Below are 21,544 nucleotides of genomic sequence, written 5' to 3'. Positions count from 1 at the left end.
CTCTGAAGGCAACATTACGACTTCCGGTCACTGTTTCCTTAACTTCTTCGATTTTAAGGACAAACTTTTCGACTCGTAAACAAAAAGCTGGCCAAATACACACTAATAGAACTATGAAGATCGAACTTCACACGCACATCAAAAAGGTTGTACCAATCTAAGAAAAAGAATTTTTCATCTATTCAGTTTGATATGTATTGATAAGTAATACTATTCCAAAGTTAAGTTCACTTATTTTGTTCATCGAGCTATGGCTGAAATTTTCATAGTATTACAAAGATTTGCGGTATTGAAACTGCCAAGTTAAAAAATTCAACGCTCTTCAGAAATAACGACTGCCACAGAGAGCCATGAGAAATCCATTATATTTTTTATTTTACACATTTTCTTTTAATTTTTCGAAAACTCACAAAATCAATCAGTGTACTTTTTTTATTTATAATTTTATTTTATTTATAATTCCTTGCAAAAGTCTTAGTACTACTATAAACATTTAAATAAAAAAACAGCAATGATTCGCAATCGTAGAAAACCGCAAGGTCGAAAACGCGCGGGCAATCGCCGTAAACTGTGTAGCAAACGAAGTCGCGAACGTCGAAGAATCGAACGCGAACAGGAGAAATTGCGCAAAATGTCATTGAGATTTGGCAAAACGATCGCGCCGAACTTTGGGCGTGCTTTTGAAAATAGCAAACGTCAACTCACGCGTCATCCGTATTTGAATTATTTGCGACACTTCAAAAGCAAACATCCACGTTACGGGTTCACGCGTATCTTGCGTGAAGGCGCCAAATCGTGGAAACGTCTGGCACCCAGGGAAAAGGCGAGTTTTTCGCAAAAGGTATGATAAGGCCTTGCAGCACTGTAAATATGTTTTGCAATTAGTCCAACTAGTTTTCCTTGAAATTTTTAAATGCATTTATTATGTTTATCTCTCTTGCCTAGGAGGTGCTAAGATCGTTACGTGATGAAGAAAAGTTACAGCGCGATATGAAATTATTACCAGCCAGTACTTTACAGTTCGACTATTGTCCACAGTCGCTTAGTACCAGACGTAATATTGAAAGAAAGTTGCGCAATCGTCAAATGATACCGCGACCCGATCAAGGAAGCGGCGATCGAAAACCTGTTAGACCAAATATATGGTGGAGTTTTTTATGAGTTTGACGAAAATAATCGTGTTGCAAATTGTTATTTTTCTTTAAAATTTCTAAATTGCATTTTTTTGTGTGCATTTATTGTGCTGAATCGCTATTACTTATAGAGAGAGAGAGATTGAAAATATTTAATAAATATCGTAAACATGTAATCTCTCTGTTTTATGTTAATGGGGGAATGAACTGGTTTGAAATCAGCATTTTTAACACATTGAGTTCCAAGCCAATTTTTCTTAAATACATATTAACCTTATAGCTTTTATTAGAAAATATGCAGAAATCGTCTTGGTGCTTGAAAACTGTAAAAATTTCTTACGACGTGGTGGCCAATGTGTTACAACAGCTTCCTCTTCTTGAGAACTGAACCTAAGAATGAGAAAGTGTCTACTAAGAGAAGAGTAAATGGCCTGATTTCAAATTTAATCAAAAAACTTTCAGCTTGAGCGGCTTTGGCGTGGTTTTTTTTGGATTCGGCTCGTTTTTTCCCCTCCATTCCTAGATTGTTTCTCATCAGCAGTTATAATGCTCTCCATGAATGTGGGATCGGAATTCGCACGATCAAGCATGTCCAAAGAGACTTGTTTACGGTACTCTTTTTGAAAAATTCAGCTTTATCGTGACGATTCGAGCAAGAAGGCGTTTCATACCCAAAATATTTACCAAAATCATTCGAATTTAAAATAACTATACATATACATAATATACATATATCCATATTGCTTTGTCATTGGTTTGAACTGCCAGATCACACCTTATGTGCTTGCGACCTCTTACAGCCCTTCACCAGTACTACATTTCGATAATGATACAATTTCAAAACTTCTGGCATTTACTTAAGCATTCCGATACCTTGACTCTTATCAAATAAATAACAAATAATAATAGAATCGCGATTTTTATTTTTCATTTATCGTCGGCGTTTGCACGTACTTATGTATCTGATGGCTCGCACGCTCACATAAATTTGCATTCGATTGACAGTCGTCAATTGACGTTTTGTGCGTGTTGGCATTCAACGACATCAAATCGCTAAGAATGCCACAATCGGCAATCGACGTCGTCGTCGTCGTCGTCGCATACATTGCTTCATGATATCGTTTTACTATCGGGTGTCGTAAACGGTGTTGTGTAGTTGTATTTATATGGTCTGTTATCGAATTCCATTCAAATGCAATGAACCCCCCGACACGACAAATTATGCGCTGAAAACGCAAAGTAGCAGAGCCAAAATCGAGCACCCAGACCAAAAGCAAAACAATGCCAGGTAAATTTGCTTTTAACTGACAGTTAATAGACGTTAATTTACATTTGCTCATATTCGTCCATAATCGAAGTGAACGCAGTGCCATTTACGCAGTAATGTATTTACTCCGTATTTGAGGTGAAATATCTGAGTCTAGACAATGTTTTGAAGCGTTTACGGCTCTGAGCTTGCGTTAGAAAATGCGCATACGCAATAAAAAAATATAATATTTTAGAAATATTTGGGTGGGTTACATTGGTTTCCTCTGGTAAAAAACAACTTTTTTTTTCAACAATTTTTTTCTCATATAAAAATTGAAATATTTTATTTATATTTAACATTTTAAACTCGGCCATTGCGACGCCATTTCCTTAAAAAAAATACGTTTTTAGTTAAAACCTTAACTTAGAATTTGCACGAAGGAAAAAACGAAAATTGTATTTTTGGTAGACACTTTCAGAACAAAAATTTAAATTTCAGTGAAAATTTCGCTAAATTTTTTTTTCAAGTAGTTGTAATCGAAGAAAAAATCCTTCGTCCAAGTCTTTAAGAATCGTATCTCAAAGACCTGTGTAAGATCTCATGAAGATCGGTTGAATAGTTCTCGAGAAATTTTGCCAACCGACTTGAAAAACACAGTTTCGAGTAAAATGCGTTTAAAGATGGCGGACTTAGCCTAGCTAGAGGTTAGGCGCACAAGTTCTCAAGGCTATATTTTCGAAACTATTACTCGGATCAACTTGAAAATTTAGGATAATATTATAGAGGTGTTGTAGAATTTAATAAGACAATAAAAAAATCGATTTTTTTAAACCAGTAAACCCATGTAACCCCTTAAGTTAAATAAACTAAACTAATGAGATTTGATCCATCGTCAACTGACAACAAAAAATAATAAACACGGGCGGAGAAACTGATTAGAAATCATGCGATTAATGTCTTGAACAAATAACCATATAGCACTTTTTGACAGTAACCTACAATACCTACCATATACATATGTATGTACATAAGTATGTACATAAAAGCTGAATTATTTCTAGAATTTTTTTCTTTGGCATACAACAATGATTGGCAGTGAACAACAACGCCAAGTTATAGAAATTTCAAAACGAAAATACCGAAAATATTAGAAGTTCGTACAAATACAGGTTCATCGTGGTCAAGCGTTTGAAATTTTCGTTTCTTTTTAAAATTAAATATTTTGAGACGTCTTTACGAGTACAATAGCATGGCTGTAGGCTTATCAGCAGCACGCGCCACTCTGTGTGTTCTGAGGCTTAACCCCGCTTGTATTATTTGCTTACACAGACACAACAAACACCCGTCGGAGTTAGATATTTTAATTTGTTTGAGAACAGAACGTACGCTCATTTTTCGCCATTCGTGGACTCCCCGTTAAGTATACTAGGTGTGCTTCGTTCAGTATGTGCAAAGTCCAAGAGATTGTTTTCCGCTAATACTAGTTTATATAAAGAAATATGTAAACATAGGGTTTTCATTACAATGTAAATATATTTGTAAGTATGCATATTGTTCTGTCTCACGTTTTGCTTTTTGCGGTTATCGTTATATCAGCTATAATTAGGAAATTTAGTTTACACTCTTATACATGTGCATTAGGGTGTCAGTTATTTTTCAAATTGCCTGCTCTGCCTCTTGAATAATTTTGTTTTAGAGTATCCCTTTTTCAAAGAGTAGATTTACTTGCTTAATGCTAAATACTAAAACAGGAAAGGAAATCTGTTTTAGGCACGATTTAAATGGAAAATAAGGAGCTTATTTACTTTGGTTCCGCCCTTTTATGACAAAAAGTCAAACTTCAGAAGGCGTTTACAAAAACAAAAATCAACTTGTAAGATAACACACACCCTAATGTACATATATACATTCATTAACACTCTATATAGTTATCTATAACAATTTTTGCGAACCCAACAACAACTTATGTAAAATCGAAACCACAGTAGCTCATGTAAGCACTTACAACTGGTTATACGATTTTATGTACATACATACTGTATGTGTACTACGGCGCTTGAATGTTCTCCGATCAGAATTGGTTAGGCGATACAGGTTAAAAAAGACAGGTGTCAATTGAATTACAAAAAAAATGTTTAGCAAAGCTGAGTGCAAAACAAATTAAATTAACACATACATATATTTAAATGAGTAAACTTGTAAAATATCGATTTTGAATTCTCACAAAATTGGAACCAGAAAAGAGTATGATTAAAAAAATTAAGTATATAGAATTTATTATTTATTTAATTTATAAATTCATATATGTATATAAAATTTGTTATTTACTTTAAAATTTTAAGAAAAAATATTATGTACTATTATGTATATATATTATATGTATTACTATTATATACTTTAATATTTTTTCTTAAAATTTTTAGTTATATAACAAATTAGAATATATAAAAAAATTATTTATGATTTAAATACAATTAAATTAATTAATTTTTCATAATTGTCTTTAAAAATTTCTGATATCCTTAATTTAAATTTTTACTTAATTTTACCTTTTCATGTCAATTATTAAAAATATATTAATTATAAAATAAATTAATAATAATAAATTAATTATTATTAATTTTATGAAATTTATAGACATTGAACTTGATATTATTTTAATTTTTCTGTTTGCTATTATTTTTGTCACATATTTTTTTGTAATTGACATGAAAAGGTAAAATTAAGTAAAATTTTAAATTAAGGATATCAGAATTTTTTCAAACAATTATGAAAAATTAATTAATTTAGTTGTATTTAAATTAGATAGTATTTTATGTATAATTTTTTATATATTCTAATTTGTTTTTATTAAAAATAAAAAAAAAAAAAATAAAAAAAAAATACATATGCACATATATAATTAAAAATTTGTATATAAATATTAAATTTTGAATCTATTGGTGATTTTATTAAAGACATTTTTTTTTAGTTATATTTTATGAACACTATATATTTTCATTTATTATTGAACATATGTACATATGCATATTTATGTATAAATGACTACCCTTAATTTCACGCTCTCACTTTAAATTTATACAGTATTAATAATTGTATTATAGCTCCTTCCAATAAGGGAAACAATTAAATTATGCACATTCTACTCTTCCTATAAATGTTCCGCTAATGCGCCGTTATAGCATGAAAAAATGAAAAAACTTAACTTTTCGTTTAAGTCTAGACATCCGCACAACCTTTTGCGTCGCACAGAATTTTTCCGATTTTCATCACATCACACAGTCGCAATGTCATTCGAGCACTTCGCTTTCGAAAACGTTGCGCTGCGCTGCGCTCTGCATCGTCGATGGCGCATTTCCTTTACACATGCGATACATCGGCACAGCAGCCCGCCCTCGCTTCCTCCGTCGGTTGTGATAAGCTTTTAGTTATTTTTAATTCAATTTATAGAGTATAATAATAAATTGTAAAATGTAGCCGTGATAGAGTCGTCTGGCCGCGTCGCAGCTGACATTCGCATCACCCACACCCCACAGCAGCGCTGCACAGCACTCGGGTGCCCATATGCATACATGTGCACAGCTTATTGCTCACGATTTTGATTAAATTATATACATTTTATATACATACATATATGTATGTATATGGTGTTTATATTTATAGTGCGTCCGCCTTGCTTCCATCTCGTCATGCAAATGTGATTTCCGGACCAAATCTGAAGCTGCATTTCGTATCCACTTATGTATTTAATGCTTTCGGGAGATTGACTTTCATGCACAGTAGATCTTTTGTTCGCTATGTTGTTGTTTGTGTTTGTGTTTATTTCTCATCTCCAGATTTTCTATAATAAAATTTATATACGCTCGCTCATATTGTTAAGAATAAACATACAGATTGGCTTTTTATTTTTGTAATATGCATTTTTATTCATCGCATTCTCTTCCGTTCCCATGCAATTGCAGTTCACTCATGAATATTGAGGCATTAAAAGCGTTACACAGCTTTTTTATATCTCTGTGCTTCCGCATAAATCCTCAAGTACGTAAAATATGCTGATAAAAATTCCTCATCCGAAATTTGTGTGTGCATGCGTGTATGACTCTCATATTTGATATTTGCATGGATGAATAAACGCGGAAAAAATGCTTTGTGAAAAGTTGTTTGTTGTTGTTCAATGCTTAAACTCAGCTATTCCTCCTACGGGCGTGCGCTTAGACTTCATTGCCATCATAGTTCCACATTTTCTATTCCTGTAATCGCTTTTTGTCACTCAATTTTTTGAGTCTCCTTAAAGGTAAGGAGTCCTTTGGGGGAACTCTACAGCTTCCGTGGTTAATTGTTACAAATACGGTTTTTCAGATGACTTACAAGTAGAGGTCTGGAGTAAGTTGATAATAACTCAAATTTAATTCAATAATTTCCGTAGCCAACCAGCTGGGCAGCGCACCTTTACAATTAAGAGAACGGACATACCCTTAAATCGTAATTCTTAACACGTTTGCAGAAGTTATCATCAAAGTAGGGGTCTCTCATCTGAGTCTCTGTTGATTCTTTATTTTCTACGTGGCGGGTCCCAAACAGCCCACAACCCTGGAAAGAAATGATTTGCCTTCCCTTTTTAGCTCGCCCGATGTTTTTCGACTACACAGAGGATACTTGGTCAAAGAGCGGTTCTTTTTCACATTGGCAAGGATCATATTGCTAGGTCATATCGTCCGAATGGATGAAATCACTCCAGCTTTGAGAGTATTCAACGCAATACCAGCCAGTGGAAGCAGAGGAAGACCTTCACTCCGTTGGAAAGACCAGTTGGAGAAAGCCTGGTTACACTTGGAATTTCCAATAAAGAAGAAGAAGACTTTCCGTAGCCGTCAACTTTTTTAACGCATTGCCTAACATCTAAAGAGAGATCTAATCCTTTCGGAATCTCTTAAATTTGTTATAAACACGGCAACTGCCATTCCACTTATAGAAATTTCAATATTTATCTTTTTTACAAAAAAGTTTATTACAAATTTATTATATAAAAGTATTTGCTAAAAAATAGATTTGCTATTTTGTTAAAAAAAAAAATTCGAGACACATTTTCACATTTTTTCAGGTACTACGACCTACGTTTGCCTCTGGTGAACTTTTTTTTTAATGAGTTTCTTTCAACAGACCTTATAAAGTTTACCGCTAACTCTAGTATACGAGTACATTTGCAGTGACTGCATTTCTGTAAAGTAAAATGTCACATGTTCTAGCATATTTGTCCACTATTTGAACACGACGTAAAAATGCTTGTCGTAAACGTGTCACAGCCGGCAAAGACAGACCTCCAATAAACAACAGAAATACAAATAATAAATAAATGAAGAAATTAAAACGTCCAAACCAAAAGTAAGTGAAACAACACGGCGACAAACGAACTGTTGTCAGTGGTCTTACGGCTGTTCCGATGACTTGTTAGCTCGTTGCCAATTCAATGTACATACTAGGTATGTATGAGTGTGCTCTGCTCTGTTACGTGCTGTTCGTTGCATGCAATTGATATGTCAACATGTTGTTGCAATACATGAATATCAGTTGCTACGAATGTTGTCTCTGCCATTTTCGCTGTCGTTTTTCGTCGTGATTTATGCATGTGGCTGCAAGTGGTGCCTCGAACACAAGCGTATAACATAGCTTGCAGCAATTTCTAACAACACTAAATCGTGGAGAAAATTAAAAGCGAAATAAGTAATAAATAATATTATTTTGCGAGTTTGTTGCATGCAACATAAACGTGTTGTACGAATTTTGTTTCTAGGTGTTCGGCGCAGTCGGCTGGATTGTCGGCTTTGTTAGGGTTGTGTGTACGGATGTATAGGAGTTGCTTATTTGGTCCGGTGCTTAGTGTTTGTTCGCTTGTTTTAAGTTTTCGCTCAGAAAACTCCACTCCTTTCACCAGTCGCCTTGTGATAAGTGATCGATTTCTTTGGTTTAAGAGCCTCTCACGGCTCAAATTTTAATAATATTGTTTTTGGTTCGATAATTTTTTCATTTTATGATAGCTCCGACAACATTGCAATATAATTTTTAATTATCAGTACATAATCACAAATTAGTAGGCAATTTTTTAATTATTTTAATTAACCGTTCATTAAAACGAATATTTTTTTTCTTCTCATCTTTACAGGTTGGTTGATTGCCTCTTTGCCGTAAACTTCAAATATTAATTGCGTTAAGACACGATCGCGCACTTATTGCCATAAGTTGATCGAAAAAAGAAAACATCTATATAATAACAGTTATAACAGTTCACTAACTGAATGATGGTTTGTTAATAATGTTAAAATAGCTTTGCAATCGTTTTCGTATAACTTTTTTCGTAACTATTTTTAGCTTTGGTGTATGTACAAAAATGCATATATACATACATATGTACATATATATGTACATACATATGTATGTTATATGCGTATTATTTTTTTTGCGCTTTTATGTATGTACATATGTAAGTAGCTATAATTTACTTTTATTTAATGAGCTCAACATTGTTGCGCTTCAATGCGCTTTTTTATTTTTTTTTGTCAATCATAGGCATCTTCGAAATTTTGCTTTTTAATATTTTTTTTTTAATTATCGGCATTTATAAAAGCATGTTTATGTTTATTTGCTCATTTTATGTTTCTGATTTTTTATTTTATTTTAACTCTAAAGTGAAATTTCGTTAAGTGTTTTTCATTAGTTAATTAAACGAATTTATACCTCACACCTTATCCATAAGGTGATTTAATATTTTTTTTAGTTGCTTTGAATTTTCATAATTTGCCTATGATATAATTATTGGTTTCGTTGAAATCACTTGAGTGTAACGAATTTTTATAAATAAAAACCTGAAATTAATGCAACAAAAATATTCAATTATTTATGTTTGTCGAAGTAGGGTCTATTAAGCGTAACGCACTATATTTATCGATCATTATCGATTTAACTTAGGTGCCTTTATACGGATCTGTAGACTGTTCACTTTTCAAAATTTTTTAAATTTACATCACTCATGTGTGGCATATGTCAGATAACGGTTTAATAGATGTTTGGTTAAACAAACTGTTTCCTCGAAAATGCATTTCCTTAATTCAAACTGTTAAAAAAATCGAAATATTGATCTAATGGAATCATAAAAATTAAATATTTTTAATATAAGCATAACATCTGAAAATAATTAATCGTCATTATAATAGGATCCATAAAAATGTAGTGAGGGGGTATTCTAGTCTAGAAGCATGAATTTCAGGTAATTTTTAAAGTGTCGTAAAAAAAAGGCAATTAATATTTTTACTATCCATTTTCTTATTAGTTATTTGTTAATTTTAGAAGAGTACAGAAAAAAATTAAAAACTAAAAAAAGTAAAAAATTTCAAAAATTATGAGCTGACGAAGTGGGGGTCTCTAAAAATTTCCACGTGACCATGCCCATGATTTCAACCCTCCTAGTTATCTGAAACCAAAAAAAAAAAAAAAGATTATTAATCTAGAATAATGTCGCAATGGTCGGAACTACGGAAAAGTGGAAAAAAATTGTTTTCACAAAATGGCGACTGCCTGAAAAAAAAAGTTTTTTTTGATCACTTTTTCTGACTATTTCGAATTTTTTAAAAATAATAAAAATAAAAATTTGGGGATGGGGCTAGCTCCAACCATAGACAATCCTATAAGGAAGACTCTATAAAAATTTCAAGTAAATCGGTCTTGAGAAATCGTGGGTATCGTTCCGAAAAAGTCAGTTTTGAGAAAAACGCATTTAAAGTTTCGCCTAAAGTCTTTTGTTCGATTAGTTCCGGCCGAACCAGTTTGGAAGCCGGGCAGGTAAATGCCTATATCTCCGAAAATAATTTGAATTTGGAAAAATCTTCTTGTACACATACGAGTATTCTTAAATAGTTAAACTTTGAAAATATAAAAAAAAAAATTTAAATTTTTTTAAATTTCTAGACTAGAATACCGCCTTAAATGTAAATGCATATCGATTACAGTCTTATGCCCTGCTACATAGAAGTTCCTCCAGAGCTTCATGATAAGTTTTGAGGCGAACACCAAAAACTCCTGCCCACCATGATACCAGTTTGCGTACCATACCTTACAGTTGAGCGCCCATACCACTAGTTGTTAGTGATTCAAGCTATAATTACATATTACCGGTATATAAACTCACATCATGTTGGACTTCGCCCTCTGCAGCTTCAAATAACTTATAGACACACATAAACTTTCATAAGTTTAGAAATCTTCAGACGCTTAATAGAAAAATACGCACATCCGCTGTCTCGTGATAACTCTTATTGTAGAAGCGCGTCTATAATTGATGTCCAAGCTACCCATTTGCTTGAAGCGCAACGAATGCCGACTGCAGCGTTGATTAACTACCTTCGCACACACACATACTTACATTGCATATTTTGTATGCTTATTCGTCAGCAGCTTTGCTCACTCGTGTCAACCGAACCGACATAACCTACACGCATGTTCCGTTTGACCTTAAGGGCCAACCATTTCACTTAATCACAAGCAACTTACACATAAAAAAAGTAAATACATATGTACATATGTACTTATGGCCACAAATGCACCTACTGATTAAGTATAATAATAAACGAATGGAAAGTGAGTAAATTACACAATGTTGTCCATCAACAATGGCGCGTACTCCCTCCCCTACTTGTTGTTGTTCGTCACACTGCGCGGCGCATTCATTCGTTGATTGTGTCGTTGCTGCGCTGCAGAGCTTGGCTTTTGTTGGAAATTATGCGTTTTGTTGTTGTTGTGTGAAATGTTTTTAAAGACGTATTTTTCATGCTGCAGCTGCTGCATTAAATAATCTCCGCGTGCATTTAAACGTCTGTCCATCAAATAGTCGCATCGAAACGGAAAATAATGTGTGGTGCACACATACACACACATCACATGTGAACATATGCAGTTTTAATGGACCGCCAATCTTTGCTGGTTTGTTGTACAATCGTCCAAAGTTGAATGTCATGTTGAAGTAACCCATTCAGTGTGCTGTGCGTCCGTCCCTCTGTCTGTCTGTCAGTCAGTCGAAGAGCCATCCATTTGACGCATGGCGATTGGCTGCAGTTTATGGCAACATTTATCACACATGCCACACACTCATGCGCACATAAATATTATAGATATTTTTCATTGGAAGCGCATGTCTTGAGCTTTGCCCTGCTTGCAGCATTCACGCCGCTAGACTGACAGTTCAATAGACGCACAATTAAGCACGGAAATTTTAACAAACAAGTTGCTTTGTAAATTTGCTCACTTCTTTTTTTTTTGTTTTTGTAATTAAAATATTTTCCTTATTTGCCCAGTTTAATGTATGAATGTGCTCACGCCCTTTGGTTTGCGTCATAAAGTATGCTCTTACTTATAGGCTCTTTATGGGCGATTTTCACTCCCACTCAAGCGCAAAGTGCTTTTTAAAATTTGTGGGGCTGCGTTTCCCTTCCCTCGATCGTGCATTGATCGCGCTGCTTCTACAGTTTGAAACCGTATCTAAGTATGGTCTTGAGTTTAGTGTTGTGTGTGGAATTTGGTGGCCGCCATTTATGGTGTTGGAATATACTCATGTGTATAGCTTTACTGTAAATTATTTCATACGAAAATAAACTCTATTAATGTAATGTTGTCCGGACTTCCATGAAATACCCAGTATATTGTTATTTGCAGATATTCTTTTGAAATATTTATTTTTTCGCGGCTTTCACGCAATTAGTCTTATTGGGTCGTTCACTAAGTAATTTCATTTGTTGACAACAGCTGATATTACAGAACTTTTTCGCAGCCAACTTCACACTTAACCGCTTTACCGTTACATATTGCGTAGTCGAAAAAGTCTTTTCGTATTTCTAATCAAACCTGAACTTATTTTTTTATATTTATAACGAACTTTAATGAACCAAACATGTACCATTTTGATCGACCTCTTTTTGCCATTTTTTCGCTAGAGACATTGATCCATCAGTGTAGAACTTTTCTGGTTTCTCGGCGAAAAACTGCGACAAGTAATTTTCTTTACTTCATTCAAGGAGTTCTGCATTGATCGACTACCCAATATTTGAACAGTTCACATAGTAAGGCTTATTAAAAAAAAAATCTTACATCTTTTGGAATAGTTTTTGTTTGGTGCCCTGTCGAAGATGGAAGATCAGCATTTTCGGCATATTTTACTGTTTTACTATCAAAAGGGTTAAAATGCAGTTCAAGCAAGGTGAAAATTATGTGATGTGTTGCCCGAACAATAATTCCAAAAGTGGTTTGTAGGATTTCATTACGGCAATTTCGATCTAGAAAGCCTTTTGAAACCAGTGTGGATGAAATAAAATAACTCGAGAGATTGCTGATTGTCTAACGCTCAACTAACTCTCAAAATGTGCTTAAATTGCACTAAAAAACGTCATTACTTAGTAATCGACTCAATAGATATTCCCAAGACTTTAGCAAAATGTGTTTTTTGTAAAATATAATTCGTAAATTCTCTGGACTTCAATTACTTTAACATTGAGTCATATTTAGCGTATACAGATAAACATGTAAAGTGGCTTTAAGAGAATTCCTTGTAGCTTTAATAGGCGGAAAAGCATTTCAATGGCATTTCTCGGTTAATTACAACTGGAATGCAGAAGCAAGTGTGAATAAATAAAGAAATGCATTCTTCAATTGAGTCATAAGCGAGACTCGGTCAACAATAATGAAAAAAATAATATTTATAATGAAATATAATATACATAGGTGCATACTTATTTCATTTTCTAATTAGGGAAAACATATGCTCGTCTAAAACCCGTGATTAATAAGAAAATCTCAACTTGCGTCGACAAATCGTTGGTATCTGCAAAAGTGTGGGTGGGGTGCGATCGAAGCTGCCAATTATAACCATTTACAGCCACTTTACTACCAATTTGTGCGTAGGTCTATGAATTGCCATTTATATACATACATACATACATACAAATACATACATATGCGTGGATGCTGCTTCCGACTTAACCTCTGCCCACTAGCCAGCTTATAGCTACGTCTTCACTGAAAAAAAGCTTGCGCTAAAAATAACCGAAACAACTCATTTGATCCACAAGATGCACATACAGACACATACATATGTATGTACGTACGTACCTCCACTTTCTGACGTCATTTGCCAGTGTGTACTTATTTCGAAAATAGTCGGAGCCCGCAGAATTGAGCATATTTAGCGTTCGGCTAATTAGTTAAATTGCCTGGAATGGCATGCTGGGGCTACACAAGTGCTTGTTGTTCTTGTCAATACAAAAGCAAAATGCATACATACATACATACATACAAAAAGAGAAAATAAGTGATTTGCATAGGCGCTTGCATTCACATATACATCCTTACGCTCAGTCATCCGTGCAAGTTCATAAATATTTTTGCAAAATTATGCATTTTTGCGCACTCAACTGTATGCCTGTGTCTGTGTGTATGTCGGTGGCATGACATATGTGTGTAAAAAATTCCAATTATGTATGCCTAGCAATATTTACATGATAATGCCGAATACAATGGCTGCTATAGTTTAGTTTGTGCAACAAAGGCTACTGCTTGTGCTATATACATGTGAGCGCTCCATATCGCCTGCTATCCAGCCCAGTCATAAATGGAATTGGTCAGCGTTTCTCTTGTTTGCTTGTATTTTATAAAAAAAATGGATTTTTTTGTTGAAACGTGTTAAAATAATATCTTTAATATTAATTGAAATTTTACGAAATTTTCGTTTTATTTCCATCACATTTTTCACTTTTAAAATGAATCTGCACCACTAAACTCCTCTTTCATCTCTAAAATGCTGGTATTTAGTTTTGAGATAAGTTTGTAATACCTAGAAGGAAACGTCGGATATCCTACAAAAATATATATAAATGATTTGTGTGAAGAGCTGAAAAGATTTTGAAATTTTCCACACCTCCTTATCTATCCAAAATACTGTTGATCCGCTGGAATCGCCTATATCGAATCGCTATAGCTTATAGTTGACATACAAACTGATTATCAAAATTTAGTGCTTGCCTGAAAAACTTTTTTTATTTGACACAATATCTTCTTGAAATTAAGCATTGATTATTATTCAAAGCAACGCTACAATTCCCGAACAAATCGTCCAAATCGGACCACTGTATCATACAACCGCAATACAAATTGACCCACCAAAAGCAAGTTCTTGTGTGGCAACTTCTTTATTTGTGAAGGGTATTCCAGCTTCGGAAATCAAATTTTTTCTTCTTCTTCTTTTATCAATATTTACTACATACATACATGCCTGCTGCTGGTCTTCATACTTTTGCTGCTGGGTGTAGTGCCCACTTTCCCACCATGCGAATGTTTGTGCTTGTTTTGTATGAACATGTGTGCTGTTGCAGTGAAAATTACGAAAATATTTTGAATTGCATGAATTAAAATGCGTTTAAGTGCCAGAAAGCGGCATATTTAATGCGAGGAAAGTGCAAAAAATCTGCATAAATAAAGATAACAGTGTTAAATATTGCAATATTGTTTGTTAGGAGTGTTCAAAATGTTAATAAGTGCGCGTTGCATGTTGCCGATCATTCGAATAAGTCAATTTTATGTGCAAACACGAATCTTAAATTGAATTTCATTATAATTGATCCATAATCCCTTATTTTTTATAACGATTTCCATATGTTTTGCCATACTTTCAACAAGATTTTCCAAGAGTTCGACACTCCTCAAGCACTCTTTGGGACTTGATGGAGCTGATTGATATTGTGCCAATCGTCTTTTAACTATTAATCAACAATTTTTAATTGGGTAGAGGTTAGGGCTTTGAGCCGGCCACTTCATGAACTGGACATTTTGGTCTGCTAGCCATTTCTGCACGACTTTTGCAGTGTGGTTCGGGTCTCCTTCCTGCTGAAATACTATTTTAGCTTCGTTGTAAGCACAGCGATCAATAAAATCGGGAAGAGGGTCCTTTAATTTATTTAGATATTCCTTTTTCTTCAGCTCCAAGCCATTACACTGCCTCCACCGTTTTTTATCGTTTGCTTAACGTACTGTCGTTGGATGTGTTCACCGGGCCGGCGGCAGCAATATTCTTTTCCATCTGAATTCGGTTTCATTTGACCCAATTACCCGCTTACAGTCATCTATGGTCCAATTTCTGTGCTGTCTGGCAAAACTTAAACGTACCTTCACATTTTTTCCGACGTTGCAGGTTTATTTTTTCCACTGCTGCAACATACCCTATTTTTATAGTCTCGCAACAAAGTTGCTAAGGAGAGTATTATAGTTTTGTTCACATAACGGTTGTTTGTAAGTCCTAAAACTAAAAGAGTCAGATATAGGGTTATATATACCAAAGTGATCAGGGTGACGAGTAGAGTCCGTCTGTCCGTCCGTCCGTCCGTGCAAGCTGTAACTTGAGTAAAAATTGAGGTATCGTGATGAATCTTGGTACACGTATTTATTGGCTCCATAAGAAGGTTAAGTTCGAAGATGGGCAAAATCGGCCAACTGCCACGCCCACAAATGGCGAAAACCGAAAACCTATAAAGTGTCATAACTAAGCCATAAATAAAGATATTAAAGTGAAATTTGGCACAAAGGATCGCGTTAGGAAGGGGCATATGTGGACGTAATTTTTTTGGAAAAGTGGGCGTGGCCCCGCCCCCTACTAAGTTTTTTGTACATATCTAGGAAACTACTATAGCTATGTCAACCAAACTCTATAGAGTCGTTTCATTCAGGCATTTCCATATACAGTTCAAAAATGGAAGAAATCGGATAATAACCACGCCCACCTCCCATACAAAGTTTATGTTGAAAATCACTAAAAGTGCGTTAACCGACTAACGAAAAACGTCAGAAACACTAAATTTTACGGAAGAAATAACAGAAGGAAGCTGCACCCAGTCTTTTTTTAAAAATTGAAAATGGGCGTGGCGTCGCCCACTTATGGACCAAAAACCATATCTCAGGAACTACTCGACGGATTCCAATGAAATTCGGTATGTAATATTTTCTTAACACCCTGATGACATGTACGAAATATGGGTGAAATCGGTTCACAACCACGCCTTCTTCCAATATAACGCTATTTTGAAATCCATCTGATGCCTTCCTTCTCTGTATAATACATACATTAGGAACCAATGATGATAGCGGAATAAAACTTTACACAAATGCGGTATTTGAAAAATATGTAAATGACGGATAATGAAATCTCGATTATCACTTTATCATGCGAGAGTATAAAATGTTCGGTGACACCCGAACTTAGCCCTTCCTTACTTGTTAAAAGTGCTCTTCGTGCAGTCTATCGACTTGCATCTTTATTTATCTCTAAAGACACCAATTTAGGTGTTAATTACTTGTTCTTTCGCATATTGCATCTTTTTCGGACGCGTATGACCACCGACTGAATTATTGTAAGTTTATTAGCTATTAACCACGACGAACAGTCTTTCTTGGTAAGAGTTATAGAATTTTCAATTTCCTGACTTAATTTCAGTTTAATTTAGAAATATTAAAAAATCGCTTTTAACTTGCAATGTAACCTCGTCGACACTTCAAATCATAATAAGCACATTAATAAGTCTAAGTAACAAAGCATGTCGCAATCTTTCTTAAAATATTTCGCTTCTAAGTTCATTTTATTACATAATGTATCCGCATGGAGTTACTTTCTTGCCGAAAAGATTAGCATTAATAGCAACATTATGAAATTCTAACCTTAAACTATAAGTGGCAAACAGTAATTGACTCAAATTTCAGTAATAACACATAACAAAGTCAAACTTTATACATAAGCTAGAAAAATACACATTTAATACAAATATAGCACAGGTTAGTGACATTTGAATTTCTCCCACCGATCCTTTCATTCCCTCATAGCTATCTAAAAATTCAAAACAACGGAAATTATTTTCCGGAAATTCGCAAATCCAGTTCTGATTTCATTTCTAAATCGTCACAGATATGTTGGTAGCCAGAATGTTTCGTTTTCCAGTTAAAACTATTTTAATAACGGTGAATTATATATTATATATTGACAAGTACTTATTATTTATATTCAACAAAAACTAAAAAAAAATATACTTTTCATAAACCATATATGTATGTACATATGTATGTATGTATGTAAGCATTTTTAAGACCAAAACAACTCTGCTAGTTTGAAGAAAACTTTAGCAGTAGTTGAGCGTTCTTTTGTACACAAAAAGCTAAGAAGCGTAACAAATATTGTTTGCTTTTATTTTTACAATTTTCGTGTCTTTCGTTTTCATTCATCAAAACTGAATTCCTTGAAAAATGCTTCAAGGTGTTATTATTTGCAATTTTTTTAAAGAAATCCAAATGGAATTCTTCCTCAATAATACCTGTTCATATGTATGTATGTATGTGTATATGTATTAAATACTGTTATTAAACTTTTTGCTTTTTGCTCGCAGTTTTGAATTGTATGGCTGTCAGCGCAAAAAATGGTGTTGATTGCAAGGCATTTTCTACGCTATTATGTTGTCAAGCTATACTTATGCACACGCACACATGCATACATACAAGCATATGAATTTATGTTCAACAATCATGACACAATGTTTTTTTTTCTTTAACAAAAAATGGATAAATAATAAACAAACAATGCTTGCTGGGCAAACGGAGGGCGGGCAGAAACGCCGCTGGCGGAAACATTACATTACAGCTTAATTAAATATAATAAGTGGACGGACGTACATACATATGTGTATTTGTATGGTTGACTGTGCTGCAGCCACAAAGCAAGTCGAATACGGTGACAATTTGTTGTTATTGTTGCTTTTAGCATGCATACATACATATGTTTTCAAATGTGTGCTTTTCAATTTTCCGTTCTATTCTTTTCGTTGTTGCAACAAATACTTCCGTTCTGCTTTCCAAATTTGTGCGCTGAAACGTTGGGAAATAAGTTTAATAAGCTTGACAAAGCGAAATTGTATTTTCGAAATTTTGCTTTGAAACCCACAATTAATAAATAATAAAGCATGATTGCTGAAGAATTCCAATCGAAATGCTAGGCGAATGTCGCAAACTACATGCATGCGAGTGTAATGGGAGCCTTGGAGTGCGAAGCATGTGCCGCTCATAATATTAATTTATGTTCTTGGCATATTCGTTTTTGTTTTTGTTTTTTATTGGCATTATTCTGCAGATTTGTTTGTTGAACTTAACTGAATTTGCTGTTATATAATTTGTTAACTTAATCTTATCGAAAGTGCTGCGATAGCAAGGGCTGATAAGTGTGTACCATTTTGAGTACAAATTCATTTACACACACACACACATATTTGTATATGATGCCGACTGCTGAGAGTATGATATATACAAATTACCAGTTCATTTAGCACAAGTACTCGTAGATAAGGAAAAATACAAATATTCAGGCTCCAATCGACAGCTAGTAGACACCCAGTGAGCGTTGATAAGTTTATAATACAAGTGCTTGGTAAATACTTGTATGTGCTCTTTAAAATTTACATACAACGCTGAACAAAGTAGGGAAAACCTCCAATAACCGTTTTCTGAGTGTCTCTATGCAAACTAGTATAACATCTCTTTATTGTTGGTAGTGTACTTTTATCTAATCTTTGCTTGTTCAGTTGTCTTATCGTGGTCTCTATGACGTCTGTAAATTTTATTGACTTAGAGTTCCCGGTTCCCACTTGATGAATTTACCCGTTTGGCCTGCGGAATGTCTCAACTAGTAATTATTTTTTACTCCCCTAATAATCTAATGCACTTTTATTATCCCATTCCTAGGCCAAGATAAATATTCAAACACGAACTCGTGAGTTGCAGTTATCAACGGCATTGTGCATTAGTGTGTGTGCATGTGTGCATATATCTAAATTATTTATTTTCTGGTTTGTTTGACAATTCGTTGTTTCAAGTTCATATAACATAAAGTCGCAAGTGATATCACTAGTGTTAACCGATTTCTGGTTTTTATGCAATCAGTGAGCATGAGCATACAGGGTTTGTCCGGAAAGTAATTGGACTGATTTTCTTCCGCCGCGACTGTACTTCAGAGCGTGCGCGTACCGACGTTCCTAGCTAACGAACGAGTGGCTGGCCAGTTGTCACCTGAAGAGTCAGGACAAACATTTCCGCGCGACGTGTTTCTGTGAGTGGTGGAAGTCGAAAAAGCAGCGTTCGTTAGAGCAGAGGTACGCGCTTAAACTCTGTGTGAAACTGGATACATCTGTGACAGAGACGTTTGATATGAGCAAGCGGGCTTATCCAGCTGTTGCATTACCAAGAAATGGTGTGTTTCGGTGGCATCAAACCTTTTTGGAGGACCGGGAAAAGTTCGCTGTTCAAGACTGTGCTGGGAGACCTTCGACTTGAAGTTATCACAATGTCTATTATTTTTAAGAAGAGAGTAACTAAAAGCTTAGACTAAGGCAGAAGTAAGTCTTAAGCTTATTAAAAACCTCAGAAGCTCATAATTCTTTCAAGTGTCAGCTGATCAAATTTGACCTGGACTGACACAAAAAACAACTATATATCACCCTTAGAATGGGCTCCTAAGCTAATACAAGCACGCCAATGCATAATCCAATTTCCATAGACTTTTTATAAACCTCGTTTGGTATGACCTTCAGCGAATTTTGATTTTTTCGGTTTAGGCTCATTTTTAGAGTTCCATTAGCTAGTTTCTTGGAAAGTTTTGACTTCATATTCGTCTTCACGTTCAATGATACGTTTGTTGAATATAGGGTTCTTAGCTTTGGATTCAATCATCTCTTTTGTTACCTCTACTTGATTCATTCCCAAAACATTAACACTAATAAGTTGAGTCGATCAATAAGAGACTTCGGGACCATCTGGTATCTATCTAATGTCAACGTGATGATTTTCAAGCACTGTTTCTTTAACATCTGCAATGCTATCGTCAGTCACAGAACTTCAAGCAAACTAGTTTTTAAATGTTTTTCAATGATAAAAATCGACAGACAAACTTGCAGCCAACTAGGAGAGCATATTTTATCGATTCGCAGTTTATATGGACCGGTCCGGGTCAAATTTGATCAAATTGTACCTTTCAAAAGTTCGTTTGTCATACAGACCTGTTGATTAGATCCTCATCAATAACCTTCCTAATCAAACAAACTCTTACCCCAAAACAGCATCATTCTCAACCACTTACAAGTTTTATCTCTCCCACTTATAGTGCTGTACCCTACACCCTTCTCTACCACTGTAAGTACACACTTAAGTACACTTGCTTACCAATGATGCTGACAATTATTTATACATAACTATCTACTTACATATTTATCTGCAGTAGTAATAATAATAATAATAAGCGGAAAACTTTGCGGCAAGTGTTTCGTTTCTCTCTCTCTCACCACTCTCTTCGTTCCTAAGTCAAGTACACTAGCACTTGAGCAGCAATGCCGCAGTGCTGCGGAATAAAGAAAATGTGTGAAAAATAATAATTGAATTAATTACAGGCAGCGAATTGCAAAATTTCTTAATGAGCAAAAAGAATAGAAGAACAAGAACACTTGAATAAATAGTAGCAAAAAAGTAGAATATCAGAAAAAGTAAAAAAAGCCCCCTGAAGTCAATGTATTTATAGAATCGCACGTAGTTTGTGGCGCAGAGGCAATAGCAAAATTGGTGATGATTTAGTGACAAAGAATATATTAATTGTGTATAAAGCGAGGAGATAAAATTATAAAACTATTACAATCTGCATAGAAAATTCCAATTATTTCACAGCATTCGTGAGTAGAAACGTCGCTGGCAGTAATTATCTCCGTATGTAGGTAAGTACATATAGTATATATGCACTCGCTCACATAATTTGCTCCATAAGATCTTAAGTGCCAGCGCAAATTTGATGCATGACAGTGTGGCTCCAAAGTAGCGTGCAATTTGATATAATTGCGGAAATTACTTGTTATGCTCAAATTGATAATGAGACGTGATGAGAATTAGATGACGTGTGCGTGTGTAAGCGAGGCTATGTGCGGCCAAGTGCTGATGTTGGCACAAGAAATTAGCTAACAAGTTCATTTAACTGAAGTTAGCTGTATCGCATTAATCGCGGTAAAATTCTCGAGGCAGAAGGTTGAGAATTTGGTGGTTTGAGGAATTATTAGTCAAATAT

General features: G+C 34.5%; 2 protein-coding genes across 2 annotated transcripts in view; both read left to right on the top strand.

Annotated features, from left to right (window-relative positions):
• Nucleotides 1-21,544, top strand: part of LOC126763040 (phosphatidylinositol 4-kinase beta) — a 146,653-nt gene that overhangs the window by 16,705 nt on the left and 108,404 nt on the right. The window lies entirely within an intron of this gene.
• Nucleotides 408-1,260, top strand: LOC126763079 (uncharacterized). Its single transcript, XM_050480280.1, has 2 exons — nucleotides 408-841; nucleotides 946-1,260. Exons 1-2 carry the CDS (start codon nucleotides 512-514, stop codon nucleotides 1,159-1,161), a joined length of 546 nt encoding a protein of 181 aa, XP_050336237.1. The 5' UTR covers nucleotides 408-511; the 3' UTR covers nucleotides 1,162-1,260.

Source organism: Bactrocera neohumeralis, chromosome 6 (assembly GCF_024586455.1).
Source record: "Bactrocera neohumeralis isolate Rockhampton chromosome 6, APGP_CSIRO_Bneo_wtdbg2-racon-allhic-juicebox.fasta_v2, whole genome shotgun sequence".
NCBI lineage: Eukaryota > Metazoa > Arthropoda > Insecta > Diptera > Tephritidae > Bactrocera > Bactrocera neohumeralis.
The sequence above is the reverse complement of the archived record's forward strand: the minus strand, read 5'-3'. Positions and strand labels throughout refer to the sequence as shown.